Consider the following 20,221-nt stretch of genomic DNA (forward strand, 5'->3'; position numbering starts at 1 on the left):
AAATCACTCAATTATACCCCTAGAAAACATATCAGTGTTGCCTTAAACTGTGTACTTGAAAACTTTTGCCGAAATACCGCAAAATTTGAGGGCAAAAGAAAATTCAAAGGGGGCAAAAATTTGAGGGCATTTGCTCTGCAGGGAAAAAGGTGACAAGAGTACATGTTGAGGCCTGTTATGACCTGATAAAAGGTTTTATTCAAGTGGTGAAAACAGACTTTCACAGAGAACTGATTAGAAACACCATTCTTATTTAATTTTATTACATCATAATATGATTTTATTACATGATAATTATTCTTTTGTTTTAATATCCTGATATCGTTTATAAATTAAAATTTTTGTTCCATTGACCTTCACAGCTTTTCTTCTGTCTGCTGTTCTCTGTTCAGCTTCAGCTGCTGATGGTTTAATATCACACACAACAGAGGAGAGAAACTCAATATAACACTCAGTATTATCATTATTAATTACACTGTTAATGAGAATAAACAGGTGATATTAAATCCTCATGACATTCTGAATAATAAAATTAATTTTACACTCATCATCTTTAAAGTAAGAATTAAAACAAGATGAAAATCTGTTGATGAAGTGTGCGTCATTGTGTCTCTGCAGGTTGTGGGGTTGTGGTGTCTCAGATGAAGGCTGTGCTGCTCTGAGTTCAGCTCTGAGATCAAACCCCTCACACCTGCTAGAACTGGATCTGTCTAATAATAATCTGGGAGACTCAGGAGTGAAGCGTCTCTGTGCTGTACTGGAGAATCCTCACTGTAAACTGGAGACACTGAGGTAAGATCATCTCTCTGAGAGTCACAATAACTCACTAAAGCAGCAGTTAATAGTTGTATACAGTGTTGTTTATCAATTAAAATTTTCTGTAAAAGTAAAACATGCGGGCGGCACGGTGGTGTAGTGTTTAGCACTGTCGACTCACAGCAAGAAGGTTCTGGGTTTAAACCCAGCGGCTGACGAGGGCCTTTCTGTGTGGAGTTTGCATGTACTCCCCATGTCTGTGTGGGTTTCCTCCAGGTGTTCCGGTTTCCCCCACAGTCCAAAGACATGCAGGTTTGGATAATTGGTGGTTCTAAATTGACCGTAGGTGTGAATGTGAGTGTGAATGGTTGTTTGTGTCTGTCAGTCCTGTGGTGACCTGGTGAATTGTCCAAGGTGAAACCCTCCTCTCGCCCATAGTCAACTGGGATAGGATCCAGCTTGTGTGTGACCCTGTACATCAGGGGTTATCAAACTACGGCCCGCGGGCCGACTCCGACCCGCCACCCCCCTTTGACCGGCCCCCCAGCCCCTCTGCCCCCCACCACTTGAACCGGCCCTATGAGGCAATCCCCAAAAGTGGTCATGGCCTATTTTTTTAAATTGCTTTTTGGCAAATAATGTGTCTGCATCTTGTATTTTGTTGATTTTATCAATTAAAATTGATATTTAGTTATAAAATGAACTATCCATATTTTCTGAATTTTCGTCATATGCTCGCGATCAAGCAGTGATGGGCAGCGCACGCGCAGAGAACTGTTAGTGTTCAGGACAGCAAAATGGCTAGCAGTCAGCGAAAAGCTGACAGAGAGTGCAGAGTTTTTAAAGAACAGTGGACCACCGATTATTTTTCCGTTCAGTGTAAGGACCGTGCAGTTTGTCTTGTATGTAAAGAAAGTGTGTCGGTTTTCAAAGTACATAATCTGCGTCGTCACTACGAAACCCGCCACAAAGAGTATGCTAGTTTGCGAGGGCAAACAAGAGAAGACAGGATTCGGAGGATGAAATGTGGACTGGCTGCACAACAGAATGTATTCCTTCGCCAAACCCAGATCAACCACGCTGCTGTCCGAGCTAGCTATAAGGTAGCTCACCTACTAGCTACCCATGGAAAGCCATTTGCTGATGGGGACTTTGTTAAAGTATGCATGCTTTAGTAGGCACATTCCATCATGGTGCCCCCCGTGGCGAATGTGTTTGCGACGCGCTCCCGACACCGATTGTATTTATTGTTTATTTTAGTAATTTTGATTGTGACAAATGCTCAGTGCTTGTACACTAGGATCACCTATAGCAAAGACACACTTCTGGACATTGGTAAAATTCACCACGGGCCCAATCCAGTCCTTCTGGACTGTAGCTTTCTTCTCATCACTGACAGCGACCGAAGCTACACTGACACCATCCGGCAGGCCGCATCATCACCAGACTCGAGTAGGCGAAACGGCCGACGATCCACGCACCCAAAATGGAGGCGCGGTAAGAGATGCGGGCTACATGCTAGGCTAAAGGCTAGAGCTACAAGACCACCACTACCTCGCCTTCTGCTAGCTAACGTTCGCTCGCTCGAGAACAAGATGGATGAGCTGAGAACCAGGATAACAGCTCAACGTGAGATCAGAGAGTGTTGTGCCCTGATTTTTACAGAAACCTGGACTACTGCAAGCCTGCCATACCCGGCCATTGAACTACAGACCCACTCCATGCACCGTGGAGACCGCACATCTGCTTCCGGTAAAAACAAAGGTGGCGGTGTGTGTGTTTATGTTAACAACAGATGGTGTACAGATGTACAGGTGGTTGAAAAACACTGTTGTGCGGACATTGAAGTGCTGATGGTGAAGTGCAGTCCCTTTTATCTACCGAGGGAGTTCAGTGCTGTGTTTATGCTGGCTGTTTACATCCCGCCGTGGGCCGACCGCACTACAGCGCTAGGACTACTACACGACATCATCGGCAAATACGGGACCACACACCCAGATGCTGTGTTCATCGTGGCTGGGGATTTTAATCATTGCAGCCTCAGGACTGTGCTACCAAAGTACCATCAACATTTGAGCTTTCCGACAAGGTACAATAACATCCTGGATCATGTCTACAGCAATGTTAGAAATGGCTACAAGGCTGTGCCCTGCCCCCACTTTGGACAGTCTGACCACATCTCTGTGTTCCTCTACCCAGCTTACAAGGCCCTTCTCAAACAAGCCCCCCCAGTGAGTAAAACTGTTAAAGTCTGGAATGAAGAGACTGATCTGGTGCTCCAGGACTGCTTCAGTTCTACAAACTGGGATGTGTTTAAGACTGCTGCTTTGAGAGAAGACTGTTCTGTGGATTTAGAGGAATATGCATCTGTGGTCACCAGCAGTGTTGCCAGATACTGCTGACGTTTTCCAGCCCAAAGCATGTTCAAATCCGCCAAAATGCACTTAAAACCGCCCAATCTGGCAACACTGGTCACCAGCTACATCAGTACATGTATTAATGACATTGTCCCCACCAAGTGCTGCAAAATATATCCTAACCAAAAACCTTGGATTAACAGTGAAGTACACTCCATGCTACATGCACGCTCCACCGCTTTTGCCTCTGGCGATGCAGATGGATATAAAAAGGCCAGATATGACCTACGCAGATCCATCAGGGAAGCCAAGAGGCAGTACAGACTGAAGCTGGAAGGTTATTACAACACCTCAGACTCCAGATGCATGTGGCAGGGCCTGCAACACATCACCAATTTCCAGCAGAAGAACAGCAGGGTCACAGCCAACCACAACACATCACCAGATGAGCTGAACGAGTTCTATGCTCGCTTCGACACCCTCAACACCAACCAACACAGAGGGATTCTACCAACAGAGCCAGCACAGAGCTCTTCACCTATTGTGACCATCACCGAGGTGAGCAAGGTCTTCAGGAGGACTAACCCCCGAAAGGCAGCCGGCCCTGACAACATCCCCGGCCGTGCTTTGAGGGCCTGCTCCACACAGTTAGCAGAGGTCTTCACAGACATTTTCAACCTGTCCCTCTCCATGTCTTCTGTGCCCACATGCTTCAAGACCACCACCATAGTGCCCCTCCCAAAGAAAAACAATATAACATGCCTGAATGACTATCGACCAATTGCACTCACTTCAGTTGTAATGAAGTGTTTTGAGAGGATAGTCATGTCATACATCAAAAAGGACATACCAGACACAATAGACCCCCTTCAATTCGCACATCGTCAGAACCGTTCAACTGATGATGCCGTCAATGCAGCCATCCACACAGCCTTGTCACACCTGGAACACAGGGACACCTATGTTCGAATGCTGTTTGTGGACTACAGTTCAGCCTTCAACACCGTCATCCCCAGCAGACTGACTGAGAAGCTCTCCACCCTTGGACTGACATCCTCCCTCTGCTGCTGGGTTCTGGACTTTCTCACAAACAGACCCCAGGCTGTCAGAGTCAGTACAAGAACATCCAGCACCAAGACAGTGAGCACAGGGACCTCCCAAGGCTGTGTGCTCAGTCCACTCCTGTACACCCTCTTCACCTACGACTGCACCCCCACCCAGAGCAACACTTCCATCATTAAGTTCGCTGACGACACCACTGTCATTGGGCTGATCACCGGCGGAGATGAGAGCGCCTACAGGGAGGAGGTGGCTCAGCTGGTCTCCTGGTGCCAGGAAAATAACCTCTCCTTGAATGCTGAGAAGACCAAGGAGATGATTATTGACCCGAGGAAGAGGAGGAGAGACCAGCACGCCTCGCTGCACATCAACGGGACTCAGGTGGAGAGGGTGAAAACATTTAAATTCCTCAGAACTCGCATCAGTGAGGATCTCACCTGGTCACACAACACACAGCAGACCATCAAGAAGGCTCAACAGAGACTCTTCTTCCTGAGGAAGCTGAGGAAATTTGGACTGTCCACCAAACTCCTCAGCAACTTCTACAGGTGCACATTGGAGAGTGTCCTGACAAATTCCATCACTGTGTGGTACGGGAACTGCACAACTCAGGAGAGAAAGGCTCTCCAGCGTGTCATTAAAATGGCACAGTTCATCTGTGGAGCTGTCCTCCCCCCACTACAGGACATTTACAACACCCGGGTCACAAAAAGGGCACAGAGCATCATCAGGGACCAAACACACCCACAACACAGACTATTCACGCTCCTACCATCTGGCAGACGCTACAGGAGTATGAAAGCAAGGACTACTAGACTGACAAACAGTTTTTAACCCCAGGCCATCAGGCTTTTGAACCATGGATTTTAATCACCATCTACCTCTATATTTCCATCAGGCTTTGAGCCACGGATTATATTAGCAATTTTGCACAAGACATTGCACAGTATATCTACCTCTATGTTTGCACATTTTTTGTTTGCCTCTCCTTTTTTTTGTAAATGTTTTCTTCATTTTTCACTCTACCTTTATATTTTGCATTCCATATGCACTTTATATTTTTATATTTCATATTTTATATATATATATATATATATATATATATATATATATATATATTTTTTTTTTTTTTCTTTTATTTTCGTAAGCGTAGTTTGGTCAGGCAGTTGCAAAATAAGAATTTAATTACCCAATAATAAACCGTTGTGTCTGTTATTGTGTATATGACAAATAAAATCTTGAATCTTGAATGCTTGCTGTGGCCGAGGAGGTGTGTCCCGACAAGAAGGATGCACTCAACGCGGTGAATCTCATGACCAGGCGAACCGAAGATTTGGGGGACAACGTGTATGACCAGCTGAATGAGAAAGCGTCAGAATTCGAGTTTTTTGCTTTGGCCATGGATGAGAGCAATGACGTGCAGGACACAGCACAACTGCTGTGATCTATTGATCTATTGCTCATATATTATTATAATTTCACTGTTTTTTTCAAATGTATTTATTTTATAGGCCTATTTATTTGACCTTTATTAAGTGCTGCACACAATTATTAATAATATTATTAATAATATCAACAGGCCTACCTACAATTTATAATTTTCCACTCACCTTTGACAGTGTCAATCACCTCAACTAGGCAGATGTTTCTTACCTTGACAGCTTTGATGTTATTTTTATTAGAAAATAAATAAATGGAATATCTGTGGTATTTCAAATTAAAACAAAGCGTGAAGACTCAATTACTACTTTTGCAAACCACTAATAAAGATAAACAAATATGTGCCAGGAATCAAGTGTTGATATAGTAGTGTGGATATAGTAGTGGGGATGGCTGTGCCAGGCTAGTAATCTCTACTATACAATGAGGCCTGCTGGTGGTCATATTTGTCTGGGTCATACAATTCTGTTATATAGCTGACCCGACCCTGGCCCCCGTCACAGTCAGGAACGGCAGTGTGGGTCCCCAGAGAAAATAGTTTGGTGACCCCTGCTGTACAGGATAAGCAGCTACAGATAATGGATGGATGTAAAACATGTATGTACTCGTATCCCATGTGTCAGTGATGACGTGCACAGCAGAAAACTGAAATCCGAACTGTGAATTACTGTTACAGCATTTCAGTGTATTGTCGACTCGGAGTTTGTACTTTTGTCATTTATGAAAATGAAATGGTGCAGTGAAAGATTTGAGGACCTGTTTGATAATTTGTGTGAGTTTATTATGTATTATTTTATTTCCTTCAGGATCAGTTGTGATACAATTAAAGGGAGAAGCGCTGAAGCTCTGGTCTCAGTGCTCAACTCAGAAACCTCCAGTCTGAGAGAACTGCATCTGACTGTGAAGACACTGGATCTGACTGGGAATAAACTAGAAGACTCAGGAGTGAAGCGTCTCTGTGCTGTACTGGAGAATCCTCACTGTAAAGTGGAGACACTGAGGTAAGATCATCTCTCTGAGAGTCACAATAACTCACTAAAGCAGCAGTTAATAGTTGTATACAGTGGTGTTTATCAATTAAAATTTTCTGTAAAAGTAAAACATGCAGTAACAAATATATTAGTCATGAAGTGATCATTTCTCCTCAGAATCACTTTTACTTTAAAGAAATAATTGTCTTTACAGTTAAATATGTTCGCATTAAAAATCCAGTCAAGCAGAGATAAATTCTACAAAACCTGACTCTTCACTTAAACCTTTAAATTATTGACTTTTTGCTGAATCACTTGCACCTCGAGTAAACTTAATGTCAGTAACAGTGGTAATGTTTGAGTCATTATTAATAATAGCTTGTGATTGGTGAAGAGAATAGAGACAGTCCAACATGAGAGACATCATCTTCACAAGCACTATTACACCAAGATGAAAATCTGTTGATGAAGTGTGTGTCATTGTGTCTCTGCAGGTTGTGGTATTGTGGTGTCTCAGATGAAGGCTGTGCTGCTCTGAGTTCAGCTCTGAGATCAAACCCCTCACACCTGAGAGAACTGGAGCTGAATAATAATAATCTGGGAGACTCAGGAGTGAAGCGTCTCTGTGCTGGACTGGAGAATCCTCACTGTAAGGTGGAGACACTGGGGTAAGATCATTTCTCTGAGAGTCACAATAACTCACTAAAGCAGCAGTTAATAGTTGTATACAGTGTTGTTTATCAATTAAAATTTTCTGTAAAAGTAAAACATGTGGGCGGCACGGTGGTGTAGTGTTTAGCACTGTCGCCTCACAGCAAGAAGGTTCTGGGTTCGAACGCAGCGGCTGACGAGGGCCTTTCTTTGTGAAGTTTGCATGTTCTCCCCGTGTCTGTGTGGGTTTCCTCCAGGTGTTCCGGTTTCCCCCACAGTCCAAAGACATGCAGGTTAGGTTAACTGGTGACTCTAAATCAGGGGTGGACAATTATTTTTTCCATGGGGCCATGAGAAACAAAAAATTTTGCGGAGGGCCGGACCAAAAGGCTGAACTAAATTCTGCATAATATTAATTGTATTTCTTTATATAAAGCGGTAAATAACATTGTTTTTACAAGCTGCTAAGACTGGTAAGAGTATGGAAAAAACGAGGTTGCCTTACAAAAAATGCCATTTATTCAATCAAATTTCCCAAAACAATGGTGAACAAAATGTGAACATTTGTACCATTTTTCTTTCAGTCACATTCACCCCAAAACACAATAAAGACATCACAACATTGTCTTTCTACTCTAAATATCAAGCAAGATACATCATATTATAATAATGATGCCCATATTTGTAGTTTAATCACCTCATTTGGTGTTTTTCACCAGAGATCGGCTCCGGCGCCTGCTGGTGACGTCACACTATGTGATTGGCTGGACCGTTTGAAGGATGACGTCCAAGTTTGTGGTTGGTCTGGACAAATTACGGAAGTAGTTATCGCGGGATTAGGTTTCGTGGGATTTCATGTCATGTTCATGTCGCGCGCATAGCGTTTTGTTGAACACAACTTCAAAATAAAAGCAATGCACATTCAGTCCATGCATGAGGTAAAAGCAGAAAATACGTTTATTTTGTAATTTCGAAGTAACCTTACGCGGGCCGGTCAGAATGAACCAAAGGGCCGGATGCGGCCCGCGGGCCGGAAAATGCCCAGGTCTGCTCTAAATTGACCGTAGGTGTGAATGTGAGTGTGAATGGTTGTCTGTGTCTATGTGTCAGCCCTGTGATGACCTGGCGACTTGTCCAGGGTGTACCCCGCCTTTCGCCTGTTGTCAGCTGGGATAGGCTCCAGCTTGCCTGCGACCCTGTAGAACAGGATAAAGCGGCTAGAGAGAATGAGATGAGATCCCCACAGTCCAAAGACATGCAGGTTTGGATGGTTCTAAATTGACCGTAGGTGTGAATGTGAGTGTGAAGGGTTGTTTGTGTCTGTCAGTCCTGTGGTGACCTGGTGAATTGTCCAGGGTGTACCCCGCCTTTCGCCCGTAGTCAGCTGGGATAGGATCCAGCTTCCATGTGACCCTGTACAGGATAAGCGACTACAGATGATGGATGGATGTAAAGCATGCAGAACAAATATATTACTCATGAATTGATCATTTCTCCTCAGAATCACTTTTACTTTAAAGAAATAATTAAGTGTCTTTACAATTAAATATGTTCGCATTAAAAATCCAGTCAAGCAGAGATAAATTCTACAAAACCTGACTCTTCACTTAAACCTTTAAATTATTGACTTTTTGCTGAATCATTTGCACCTCGAGTAAACTTAATGTCAGTAACAGTGGTAATGTTTGAGTCATTATTAATAATAGCTTGTGATTGGTGAAGAGAATAGAGACAGTCCAACATGAGAGACATCATCTTCACAACCACTATTACACCAAGATGAAAATCTGTTGATGAAGTGTGTGTCATTGTGTCTCTGCAGGTTGTGTGGTTGTGGTGTCTCAGATGAAGGCTGTGCTGCTCTGAGTTCAGCTCTGAGATCAAACCCCGCACACCTGAGACAACTGGATCTGTCGAAGAATAATCTGGGAAACTCAGGAGTGAAGCGTCTCTGTGCTGTACTGGAGAATCCTCACTGTAAACTGGAGACACTGGGGTAAGATCATCTCTCTGAGAGTCACATGACCTGCTCCTCAGTAAGACACATTCTCTAATAGTGAGACTGAAGCAGAGGTTTTAGGTTCATCATCAATGTCCTGAGGAGGAAGATTGTTTCTTTCACTGCACACTGATGATTTGTCACAGAGTCTTTGGGTCAGATGGACGTATGTGAGAAGCTGCAGCACAAAACGGGACTTGATCCGACTGTAATGTGTCTGAAATCACTGTGAAATTTACTACAACACTGTAACTAATCACACAAACTGCACCTGAGACACAAACTAACTGCCCTCTGTGTGAGCTGCAGGGTTTAAAGCAGCAGTGACATGGTGGGGTGGAAATGATCTCAGGAATATACACGGGGGGGGGGGGATTTGTGGGTAATTCTATGGATCTGTGTTGCCTGCTGGAACAGAAGATCAGGGAGGATTGGGAATTGAGCAGCAGTCGTTTGTTTTCACCTGATGCCAAAACTTTTAGCGTCATAGCAACCATCGCAAACATGCGAACCAAAAAACCCAGAAACTCCTCCTTACCCGGGCAACAACGATAGAGGATTTATCTTGTAGTGTCCTGGGGGCGTATTACAGAAAAAATCCTAACCGCTCGTCCTAACTTAAGATAGGAACTCAAAGATAGGAAAAATCCTAACTTCCTATTACAGAAACAATTCCTAAGTTGCTGGTTGTTTCCTATCTTATCTTTGGCCTCCTATCATATCTTAAGTTAGGAAATCCTAACTGTTCTGTCAGAGTGATTTTTTTCGATTGGTCGTGTCTGTTTCTGCCACTTCGAATGTGCAGGAGATAATTACTTTGTAACGACCTAAACCGTTATAGGTGAAATGACCTAGAAAGTCTTCAGAAAAGCTGACAAAAATGACAGAAAAGAAGCGGAGGGCATTTAATTTTGCGCACGACGAGCTGGAGGCTTTAGTTGTGGCGGTGGACGAGAGGAAGTCAACCTTGTTTGGGAAATTTTTGGCGAGTTTAACATCCCAAGTAAAGGAAAAAAGTGGCAGGAGGTTGCCGAAATAGTGTCAGCGGTCAGGAGTGTACTCCTCCACCAAATTCAAAATTAAATGTCTTGGCAGGCGATAAAAAGACATCAAAACACGATCCGAAAAATTCAACATGTCATTATGTGGTCTCAGTAGCCTTTCAACCATTAAATTTATTTTCTCTTCATCCTCATACAGACCTACTAGCAGTGCTGCTGCCATTTTTTCAGTTACTGACAGTTGAAAATTTGAATTTTAGGACAGAGTGTATGGCCTTGTAACTTTGGCATCCTTACTTAAGATATTCCTAACTTAGGATGGTTCTGTAATGGCTAAATTCCTATCTTAAGATAAGATAGGATTTCTTCTTAAGTTAAGTTAGGAAACCTCCTTCTGTAATACCAAAACTCCTAAATGCCTTCCTAACTTAAGATAAGATAGGATGTTACACTTAGGAAGTTTCTGTAATGTGGCCCCACTGATCCCCAGATCTTTAATCCAGACACATATAAAAAGTTGTTCTCCTCCATGTTCTCCCAGGTTTTAATCTGTGTGTCCGTGTAGAACGATGTCTGCAGGACCAGGTAGTTTGAGACGTCAGGGAACTCAACGGATGGATAATTTTCCACCTCATAATGAATGAATAACTTTATTTAAACACAATAAGTTGATCAGTAGAGTACGGAGCCGTAGAGGGGACATGGTGAATAAAAAAATAACAAAGCGTGGGAACGACTTATAAGGCGTGTGCACGAGATATTAATGCGCGCGCACGAGTTATAACCCGTGCGCACGCCGTAGAGGGGACATGGTGAATAAAAAAAATAACAAAGCGTGGGAACGACTTATAAGGCGTGTGCACGAGATATTAATGCGCACGCACGAGTTATAACCCGTGCGCACGCTTTGCGTTAAGGCGTGCGCTCGGGTAGTTAAAAGTGAGGGGACGAGTTAACAAATCGTTCCCTCGCTTTCACTTTCCATGGTGTGGAACTGGGAATGACATGCGCAATGCAAACGTGCGCAACGAAACCTGCAGAAGGAAGGAGCACATCCACCACGGAACTCTTCTTCCACAACAGAACGGTAATTAAATTATGCATTTTTTCATACTTAACATACATTGAGCTATCATACTCATTTTGCATTGAAGGTAGGCCTACTGTTAAACCAAGAGTGCCATCTGTGATGTTAAATCTCCATGCTAGCTGCTGCAGGCTGCACGGCAACCATCCTGATAGCTTTCATCATGACACAGACGAGTCTAGCCATCATTTTTATTTCTAATTTGTATCTAGAATGTCGATTGAACATGTAGGTGTCATCCTTTAGTTATGAATTTGTGCTGAATTGTGCCGTAGATTTCATAATTTGTGCTGGTTTCAATTTTGAGATATTTTAAGTTATAGATCATGAGCTTTGCTGAGCCTTGCACCCCAAATTATCTTGCTCCAAATCTAACTAAAATGATCTCATCTTTAGTGCTGGCTGTGCTCTAATTTGTGCCGTTGAAATTATCAATTGTGCTATATAGGCTTTTGTAGCCTATATAATTATTTATAATACATTTATATAGTTAAAAAATGATAAAAATGGTTAAACTTGGTTTGTAACTTGTTTCTCTTCTTTAGGGGCATGGAGAACTTCAACCCTCTAATAGAGGTCCTGAGGGAAAGAAATATTGATGAGGCAAGGATTGCCAGGATTCTTGAAGACAAGGTACATTTATCACTGATGGGCATAAGCATAAGCTATGATTTAATCAATTATTTTATTAAATCGAGAAGTTTCAGTACCAAGAGTCACAGAAACAAAATGCAGCTTTATTCTATAATTGTTTATGGTCACCAAACCAAAGGATATAGACAATATAACACAATTTGCTGATTTTCATAGGCCTATGTATAATTAAGTGACACAATTAAGACTTAAAGGAAAATTCCAGACCAAAACACGTATGGCCTGTAATCCTCCTGTCACAAAATACCTGATGCAGTTGATTTGTTTCATAGTTGCCCCATATTCTATTCTTCTGACCCCTCCCCACAGCTAAAATGCAGTTAGGGACTCAATGATCCTGCTCCTGCGGGTATTTTTGTGCCTCCAAACTCAATTTCTTTTTCATGGATTGTACATTCTTAGTGTCCAGATACTCACACATGTACATGTATACTTTGTCACTTTTGTGCTTCCGTTCATACAGATCTAGTGTTACATCTCTATGCCTGGCCAAAATACAGGCTAGATTTGTATGAACGTCAGCCCAAAAGTGACAAACTGCACACATGTCAGTATCTTGACAATTGAGTTTGGAGGTACGAAAATACCCGCACTAGCCTAAGGATCATTGACTCCCATTATAACTGCATTTTAGCTGTGGGGAGAGGTCAGAAGAATGGAATATGGGGCAACAATATGAAACAAATCAACTGTTTCAGGTATTTTGGGACATTATTACAGGCAGATTCAGGCCTTATGTGTTTTGGTCTGGAATTTCCCTTTAAAGCGGAACTTCACCCATTTTCAAACATATATGTTCATATGTTCACTGATATTTAAGAAATACATCTACCAATCTTCTTTGGCATTTTAAAATGTATTATTATAATTATTTATTCAAATAATTAATTAAGTTGAAGAATAGGCCTCCCCATGACCCAAAGTAACCCAAAATAGCAGATCTACAAGCTCACAATGAGTTGCATGTTGAGAGCTACTTCTTAAAGTTTTGTTTATTATGGATTTCTTGATAAATAACATGGTTTAAATCTTGATTTCTGACAAACTAAGATTTTGTTGTTTACATTATAGTATAAATAGAAACTGCACATCCCTGATTCTGAGAAGCTAAACTTTTAATTAGGCCTATTTTGTACTTAAAATTAACCTTTACTTTTCACTTTTCTGTAGTTTTTGTTCAAATTACAATAATATTAGCTACAATACTATTTTATTAGTTAAAAAGTATGACCTATTTGTAATAAACAGATTGTTTATATGTCATCTGTTTTGTTTGTATATTATTATATCAATACAATTTGAATGCACCATGGAATTAAATTTTCTAAGCTAACCTATACTAACCCTGTTATATCTTTACTTTCCACAGATTGATGTCTCTGTGATTCTGCTGATGTCAGATGACAATCTAGCCAAGTACATCCCCCACTATGGTGATAGATTGGTTGTGTTGGCCTTCTGTCGTAAGCAACAATCTACAGATGGAAACACAGACAGGAAGAGTCACGATGGAAACACAGACAGGAAGAGGCACTTGTTGGAGAGACTAAGATCAAAACTCTGTAACCCTAATCCATACCCCATCGAAATTAAGAAAAGTAAAATTTCACAGAAATTCATTGGAAACACAAATGCTAAGAAGAAGGAGAGGAAAGTGCAACTTGGATGGATGATGTACAATGAGAAAGACAAGGAATTTAAGCAAGTTAGACAGTCAAAAGGAGGAGGAACAAGGGATGAAAAAGTAGATAGACTGACAACAGTAGAGGAACTCAAAGTAAAGGCAGAAAACCTTTTCTTCCCGGATGGAAAGGCTAACCTTTTTAAGCTCAAACTCAATGATGTGCACTGTACTGTCAGGGATACCTCTCACAGAATTCTTGACCCGGAATGTACAGTTGAAGACTTATACGAAGCAACTAAGGTGAAACTCCTCAGGCTGTATCTTTTCACAAAGCCCAAGCACATGGAACATTCTTATATAGTAGACGAAGAGGAACCAGAGATTGAGGCTGTGTCATCTGTACTCCAGGATGAGAAGCAGCAGCTGATTACAATTGAGATTTTAGAAGAGGGAACTTTTGACTTGGAGAATGAGGATCCACGAGAGCTGATGAACCAGCAACTACAGTCAATCCAGGACATGGAGATTGACCACTGGCAGGGGACCCCCCTGGAACCCCACAAGGCATCTGAACAAGGAGACAATATCCAGGAGCTAATTGAGAGCATAAATGCAAACAGAAGTCCGACCAATGTGAGGCAGAGCACCCTCCCGAGATCCCACCAGACATCTGAACAAGGAGGCAATATCCAGGAGCTACTGGGCATCAATGCACACAGAAATCCCATCAATGTGAGGCAGGAGACACTCCAGGGGGAGCTACTGGAGGGGAGGACAGCAACGCACACAGCAGTCCAATCGATGTGAGCAACTCTTCTGATACTGATAGTGAGGTCATAATTGGAGCAGGATTTAGTGAATCACAGGATCTAGAAGACACTATCCCTGATGATACTGGACTGACAGTGATTGTAGTGCGAAGAGGATTCGTTCTCACTGACCTAATGAACATATTCAGTGACCCAGCTATTATGGAGAAAGAATTGTCTGTCCGCATGAAACTTCCCAATGGAAAGTTGGAACCAGGACATGGCTCTGGTGTTTTCCGTGACTGCTTATGTGACTTCTGGAAAGAATTCTACAGCAAATGCACTTTAGGTACAGATGTCAAGGTCCCCTTCTTAAGACATGAATATCAAGAGCACGAATGGCAAACTGTTGCAAGAATTCTTGTTAAAGGTTGGCTTGCAGTGGGGTATTTCCCTATAAAATTTTCCCTTCCATTTCTGGAGGAAGCCTTTTATGGCAACACCTACAGCAGTGTCAGAGATTCATTCATGCACTACATTTCGATAGGACAGAAGAAAACCCTTGAGCAGGCATTGGACAACTTTCAATATGTTGAGCCAGACGAACTCTTTGATGTCCTAGATGCACATGATTGTCACCAGAATCCCACAGAAGAAAATCTTTCAGCACTTCTGTCACAGTTGGGTCACAAAGCACTCATACAAACTCCCATGTTTGTGGTTGAATCTTGGAGGCCTATTCTGAGCGATCTAGCTAAAACTTTGACACCACAGAGACTAGCAGAGATCATGCTAGAGCGAGTTCCAACACCTACACGTGTGGGAAAAATCCTTAAGTTTCCACAAGATATGAGTGCCCCACAACGCAGAGTGGCACGACACCTTAAGAGATATATTGAGGAGATAGATGACCACACTTTAAAGCTCTTCCTCCGCTTCTGTACTGGGGCTGATCTTCTATTTGGAAAAGACATCACCGTGACCTTTTCAGAAACCAGTGATTTCCAATGCCATCCAACAGCCCATACATGTGGATGTAATCTGGTGGTACCAGTGCAATATCAAAATTACCCAGACCTCCGCAGTGATTTTGATACCATCTTCAACAGCTCGATCTGGGTTATGGACATTGCTTAAACATCAAGTAAGTATATGCTGTCTTCTGAGAATGAATTTTATTATAAGGTATATTATATATATATATATATATATATATATATATATATATATATATATATATATATATATTATATATACCATATTATATAAGGTTATTATATACTGTAGCTATGTTTGTAACCTTATTCAACAGGTCAGTATTTTGTGTGTTGTGTGATTGTTGTCAGGCTCCAGACTGCTGACTACTGAAGAGCAAGCAGATCTTCCAAGCCGATCTTCTACTGGAAAAGAAGGATTGAAACAAGTTTGAAAATCACATTCAGGACAAGCTATGGAGTTGTTGACTATGGACATGTATTTTTTATTACAGACAGGTTGTAATTTTGAGTTTATTCATTTTCTTTTGATGCGTCGATGTAGCATACAACCATTTACACAACCTCTGCTCTGCCTAAAACGTGTCACACTTTAAGATGTAGTTCCAGACTGCTGCTATTTTACTCAGGTGCCTTGGTTCTCGGCAAGTCTGCTTTGTACCACTTGCCAAAGATGTTTGAAGTATTATTTATATGTTTAATTGTTCAAATTCAATTGTTAGTTTGAAGAAGTATAGGCTACTGAGCAGGGAAGCACAAAGGTTGCAAATACTATTGATGTGCTGACTTAATTTAGTTTCTCTTCCTCAATTTCTGATTCATTAAGAAGATTCATTAAGTTTAGATATTAATCAGTTGCAACACAGCCTTTTAAAAGGGATTGAGAGATACTGTTTGAACATTGATTGCTTAGGATGTTATATGATGAATATTGCCTTCACGTTGAAATTATTGTTGAATTTTTTTGTTTATTTAGCTGAAATAGTTTAACTGAAAAAAAAGTTTTATTGTTGAAAGGGTTTACTGTATAAAACATACAGTATCTGATTTTTATTGTGTTGTGTTTTTTTGTGTTTATTAACATATTAACACCACATTCATTCAATGTCAACGATTTCATTGATATTTTAACTATTTATTACAAAGACCTTTGCACATTTTGCAGAATACAAAAAGAAGGGGTATTTGAAGAATCACTGTAGCATTAGCATTTGATGAGCCAGTTGCTCTATAAAGACAGTGCTGGTCGGTAACAAAGAACCAGAGAGTCCCTGGAATCCACTCTGAGAAACTAGGAGGTTGAGTTGAATTGAACTTTATTTGTCTTTGAGGAAATTTGTCTTTGGCACGGAGTGCTACATTGCGTATAAAAATGCAATACACCAGACATCATCAATAATGATAGAGAAACAACAGACTCCTGGAGAACAGTAAGTAAAGGTTGCAACTGTCCTGAACATTTCAATTTATAGTAAGTCCATAAATGATTCCTAGTTCATTCATCTTGTAGAAAAGGTAAGAAAGTAAGTCCCGGTATGTTTACCTCACAGGTGATTTCATCAAAAGGCAAAATACATCAGAAAAGGATAGCCATTTATAGGTTACATTAGGCCAAGCCAAGGCCAACCTCATCATCTCCAAGGGACATAGCCTACTAAGGAGGATGGGGAAGTTTGTCTAGTAGGGTAATAGATTTATGGATGAAAGACTTCCTATATCTGTTGCTTCTATAGGCCTATTTGCTCGTTCTGAAGCGCCTCCTGGAAGGTAGGAGCAGATATGGAGAGTGAAGTATGAGAGGGGTCACGAATTGATTGTTTATCCCCTAATATCACGATAGTAATTTGAACTTTGGGATACACAAATAGGTTACGTGTTTTTCTAAACAATCCCTATGCACACGACAAAGGTATGTCTGTCTACATGAATTCCAGCCAAAAGAATGAGTGGAAGCGGACTATGAGTCTTTCATTGCCTATATCAAGTTCGAGTTTTTGCAGCTGGAGACCAGATAGCCCAGACACAAATGAAAAGCGGTCACGATGCCTACATAAATGTGAATATCAGATACTCCATCTCTCCATATCTAGGCATAATAAATATAGGCTATGCATAATGAATGAATTAACCACAACAATCGTCTGAGAATTATAGGCTACACATATGGACCTCTTTAAAGTGTTTAGCCTACGGTAGACCACATGCGGTGGGTCCTGAACCGAATATAGCTATAGCAGATCTGAAGCAACAAGCGTGTAGGCTAGTAGATTGTAGTAGGCCTAATTCTGTTTTCGGTACAGGACCATCATTCAACGGAATATAAATTAGGACAGCTGTGACGTAGGAGCCTATCAGTAGTCACAAACGTAAAAGGTAACACGTATCATGCTTTATAGGTTATGTTACTGTATAGTTCCACCCGGCTCTGAGTGGTGACTTTATACTTTCTTACTATATTTGGCTTTAGGGATAAGTAGTAGGCCACAGCTGTATAACAACATAAACTTACGAACATGAAATCAAACTTTGTCGCTCTAGTGCTGTTTTGGTTATGGTGCTCTCCACGGTGCTGAAGCGAGGCCACTGCTAATCCAATAACATAGGGTTAGGCTACTACTAGCCTACTACACCAGGTAAAATGAAACAGTTGCTTGATTGATTGAAATAGCATTACAACATAAACCCTTAAAGACGAATAGCACATGTAGTCTTTATTTTTTCCATTTTCTTGTTTACAATAACAACATCACCGAATCCCATGGGGAACTGACTGAGCAATTCGAGTTCTATAGGCCTACTTCCAAACAGTAGTGCTTTTGGTGGCTGCACGTACCCACACACGTCGTGTGGGTAGATTGTCCGAGGATGCGCTCCCGTTTCCAGTTTAAGTTCCCCGGCTACTTATTTTGCATATCAACACAAGTTACACAACAGTCTATAGCTCAATACAGTGAACATCGATGGAGAGAGAGAGAGAGAGAGAGAGAGAAAACACAGAAGAATGACAATAGGGCTAATCGCCTAGGAATGTATATAGGCTACCCCAGGTTTGTGTAGGCTAAATGTTATGACAGTGTGCTCTGAAACCTCGCCTGTCACATAGGCTACACAGTAAAATGTATTCTGATAAGACAATAAGGTGACTTGCTGTTTGTTTCTTTAACTAAAACTAGTGAAACATTTTAGCCTACTTAATAGCCTATGCATTCGCAGGAACATTTATTCGTGCCATGTACACGTTGAAGTGCGCGCGCGCGTGGCGCGCGCATGACTTTAGCTTTGAGATGAATTCACCAAAGCATGCCTGCTTCCAAAGCATGAATCTCAGAATATGATAAATCATAACTTGGTCTATGCGTTCATCTGCAAGCGGATAGCATCCCTGAGTGCAATGTATAGTTCTACAGCCTGGTGTCTGTCATTGGGAAAACTCAAATTCAGCTCATCCATTATGGTTATAGATAGGTCAAAAACGTCTTCGTCACAAGGTACTGCAGTAAGGAACGTGCATGCATCTTTGGCTGTTTGAAGATCAGCATTGCTTGGTGAGACCTTGAAGTCATCTGTCCCCCATAGCTGAGGCACCATAAACATGGCATTTGGGATCCCGCTGGGACAGTTTGGGTTCTTCGATGGTCGGATCCGGTGCGCATTCCAAACAGCCATGACCTCATTCAATTCTTCCTGTAAAACAAATTGAAATGAAGATTGGAAATGGATGGCCTAAACAAAACAGGAACGCATCCAGCCCCGTTTCACGGAGGGTGAGGGTTCCAAATGCAGAGCGCATGGATTCTTCACATTGAACCCAATGTGATTTTTATTGATGAGCCTACGCGGTCTCGGCTCATCAATAAAAATGCAGAAAATTAACTAGGCCTACTTTTAAGCGCTGTCTGTAACTGTGATTGCAGAGGCTACCCTTGTCACAATGGTGAGTTGGACTATAATGCTGTGAGTAGCCTATTTATCAATCGATGGAGATCTGAGGATATGCCACCAACAGCTATAGGCTAATAGGCGAATAGCAGGTGCTGTCTGTCTGTCTGTCTGTCTGTCCCAGACAGTTGATCAGTCTGTGCGTAAACACGGCGAACACTGTGTGGGGACTAGGCCTAGAAGTCATCTGTCACCCATAGCTTTAAGTTTAACAAAATGATATGAATGTGTTTATCTCCGCAGCATATCATATTTATAAGAGGATGTCGTAAGTTAATTGTCTATTTTTTGGGGAAGGATGCGTTCCATTTGGGGGGAGGATCTTTGCCCATGGGCGGCACGGTGGTGTCGTGGTTAGCGCTGTCGCCTCACAGCAAGAAGGTCCTGGGTTCGAACCCCGGGTCCGGCGAGGGCCTTTCTGTGTGGAGTTTGCATGTTCTCCCCGTGTCCGCGTGGGTTTCCTCCGGGTGCTCCGGTTTCCCCCACAGTCCAAAGACATGCAGGTTAGGTTAACTGGTGACTCTAAATTGACCGTAGGTGTGAATGTGAGTGTGAATGGTTGTCTGTGTCTATGTGTCAGCCCTGTGATGACCTGGCGACTTGTCCAGGGTGTACCCCGCCTTTCGCCCGTAGTCAGCTGGGATAGGCTCCAGCTTGCCTGCGACCCTGTAGAAGGATAAAGCGGCTAGAGATAATGAGATGAGATCTTTGCCCATGACAGTGACACAACGCATTAGGCTAGCCTACCTATGTGAACACATAACACAAATACACACCTGGATGACATTTTTAAAGCACAATTGGACCAATGCCTTGTCCAGGAAATCACCACCAAATAGTCCCTCGTCTTTCAGCTCTCCGAAGAACTCGATCCAGTATTCAGCCCCTTGTCTACGCAACTGGCCCCACCAAGATTCAATACGCTGATTTGCAGCGCTG

At 42.0% G+C, this 20,221-nt stretch overlaps 1 protein-coding gene across 1 annotated transcript; it reads left to right on the plus strand.

Annotated features, from left to right (window-relative positions):
• The first annotated feature begins 2,660 nt into the window (after positions 1–2,660).
• On the plus strand, positions 2,661–16,234 carry LOC132870292 (uncharacterized). The gene is made up of 7 exons (XM_060903924.1): positions 2,661–2,845; positions 6,419–6,613; positions 7,078–7,251; positions 9,057–9,230; positions 11,867–11,954; positions 13,345–15,492; positions 15,695–16,234. Exons 1-6 carry the CDS (start codon positions 2,661–2,663, stop codon positions 14,404–14,406), a joined length of 1,878 nt encoding a protein of 625 aa, XP_060759907.1. The 3' UTR covers positions 14,407–15,492; positions 15,695–16,234.
• The last annotated feature ends 3,987 nt before the right edge of the window (positions 16,235–20,221 follow it).

This window comes from Neoarius graeffei, chromosome 22, assembly GCF_027579695.1.
Source record: "Neoarius graeffei isolate fNeoGra1 chromosome 22, fNeoGra1.pri, whole genome shotgun sequence".
Lineage (NCBI taxonomy): Eukaryota > Metazoa > Chordata > Actinopteri > Siluriformes > Ariidae > Neoarius > Neoarius graeffei.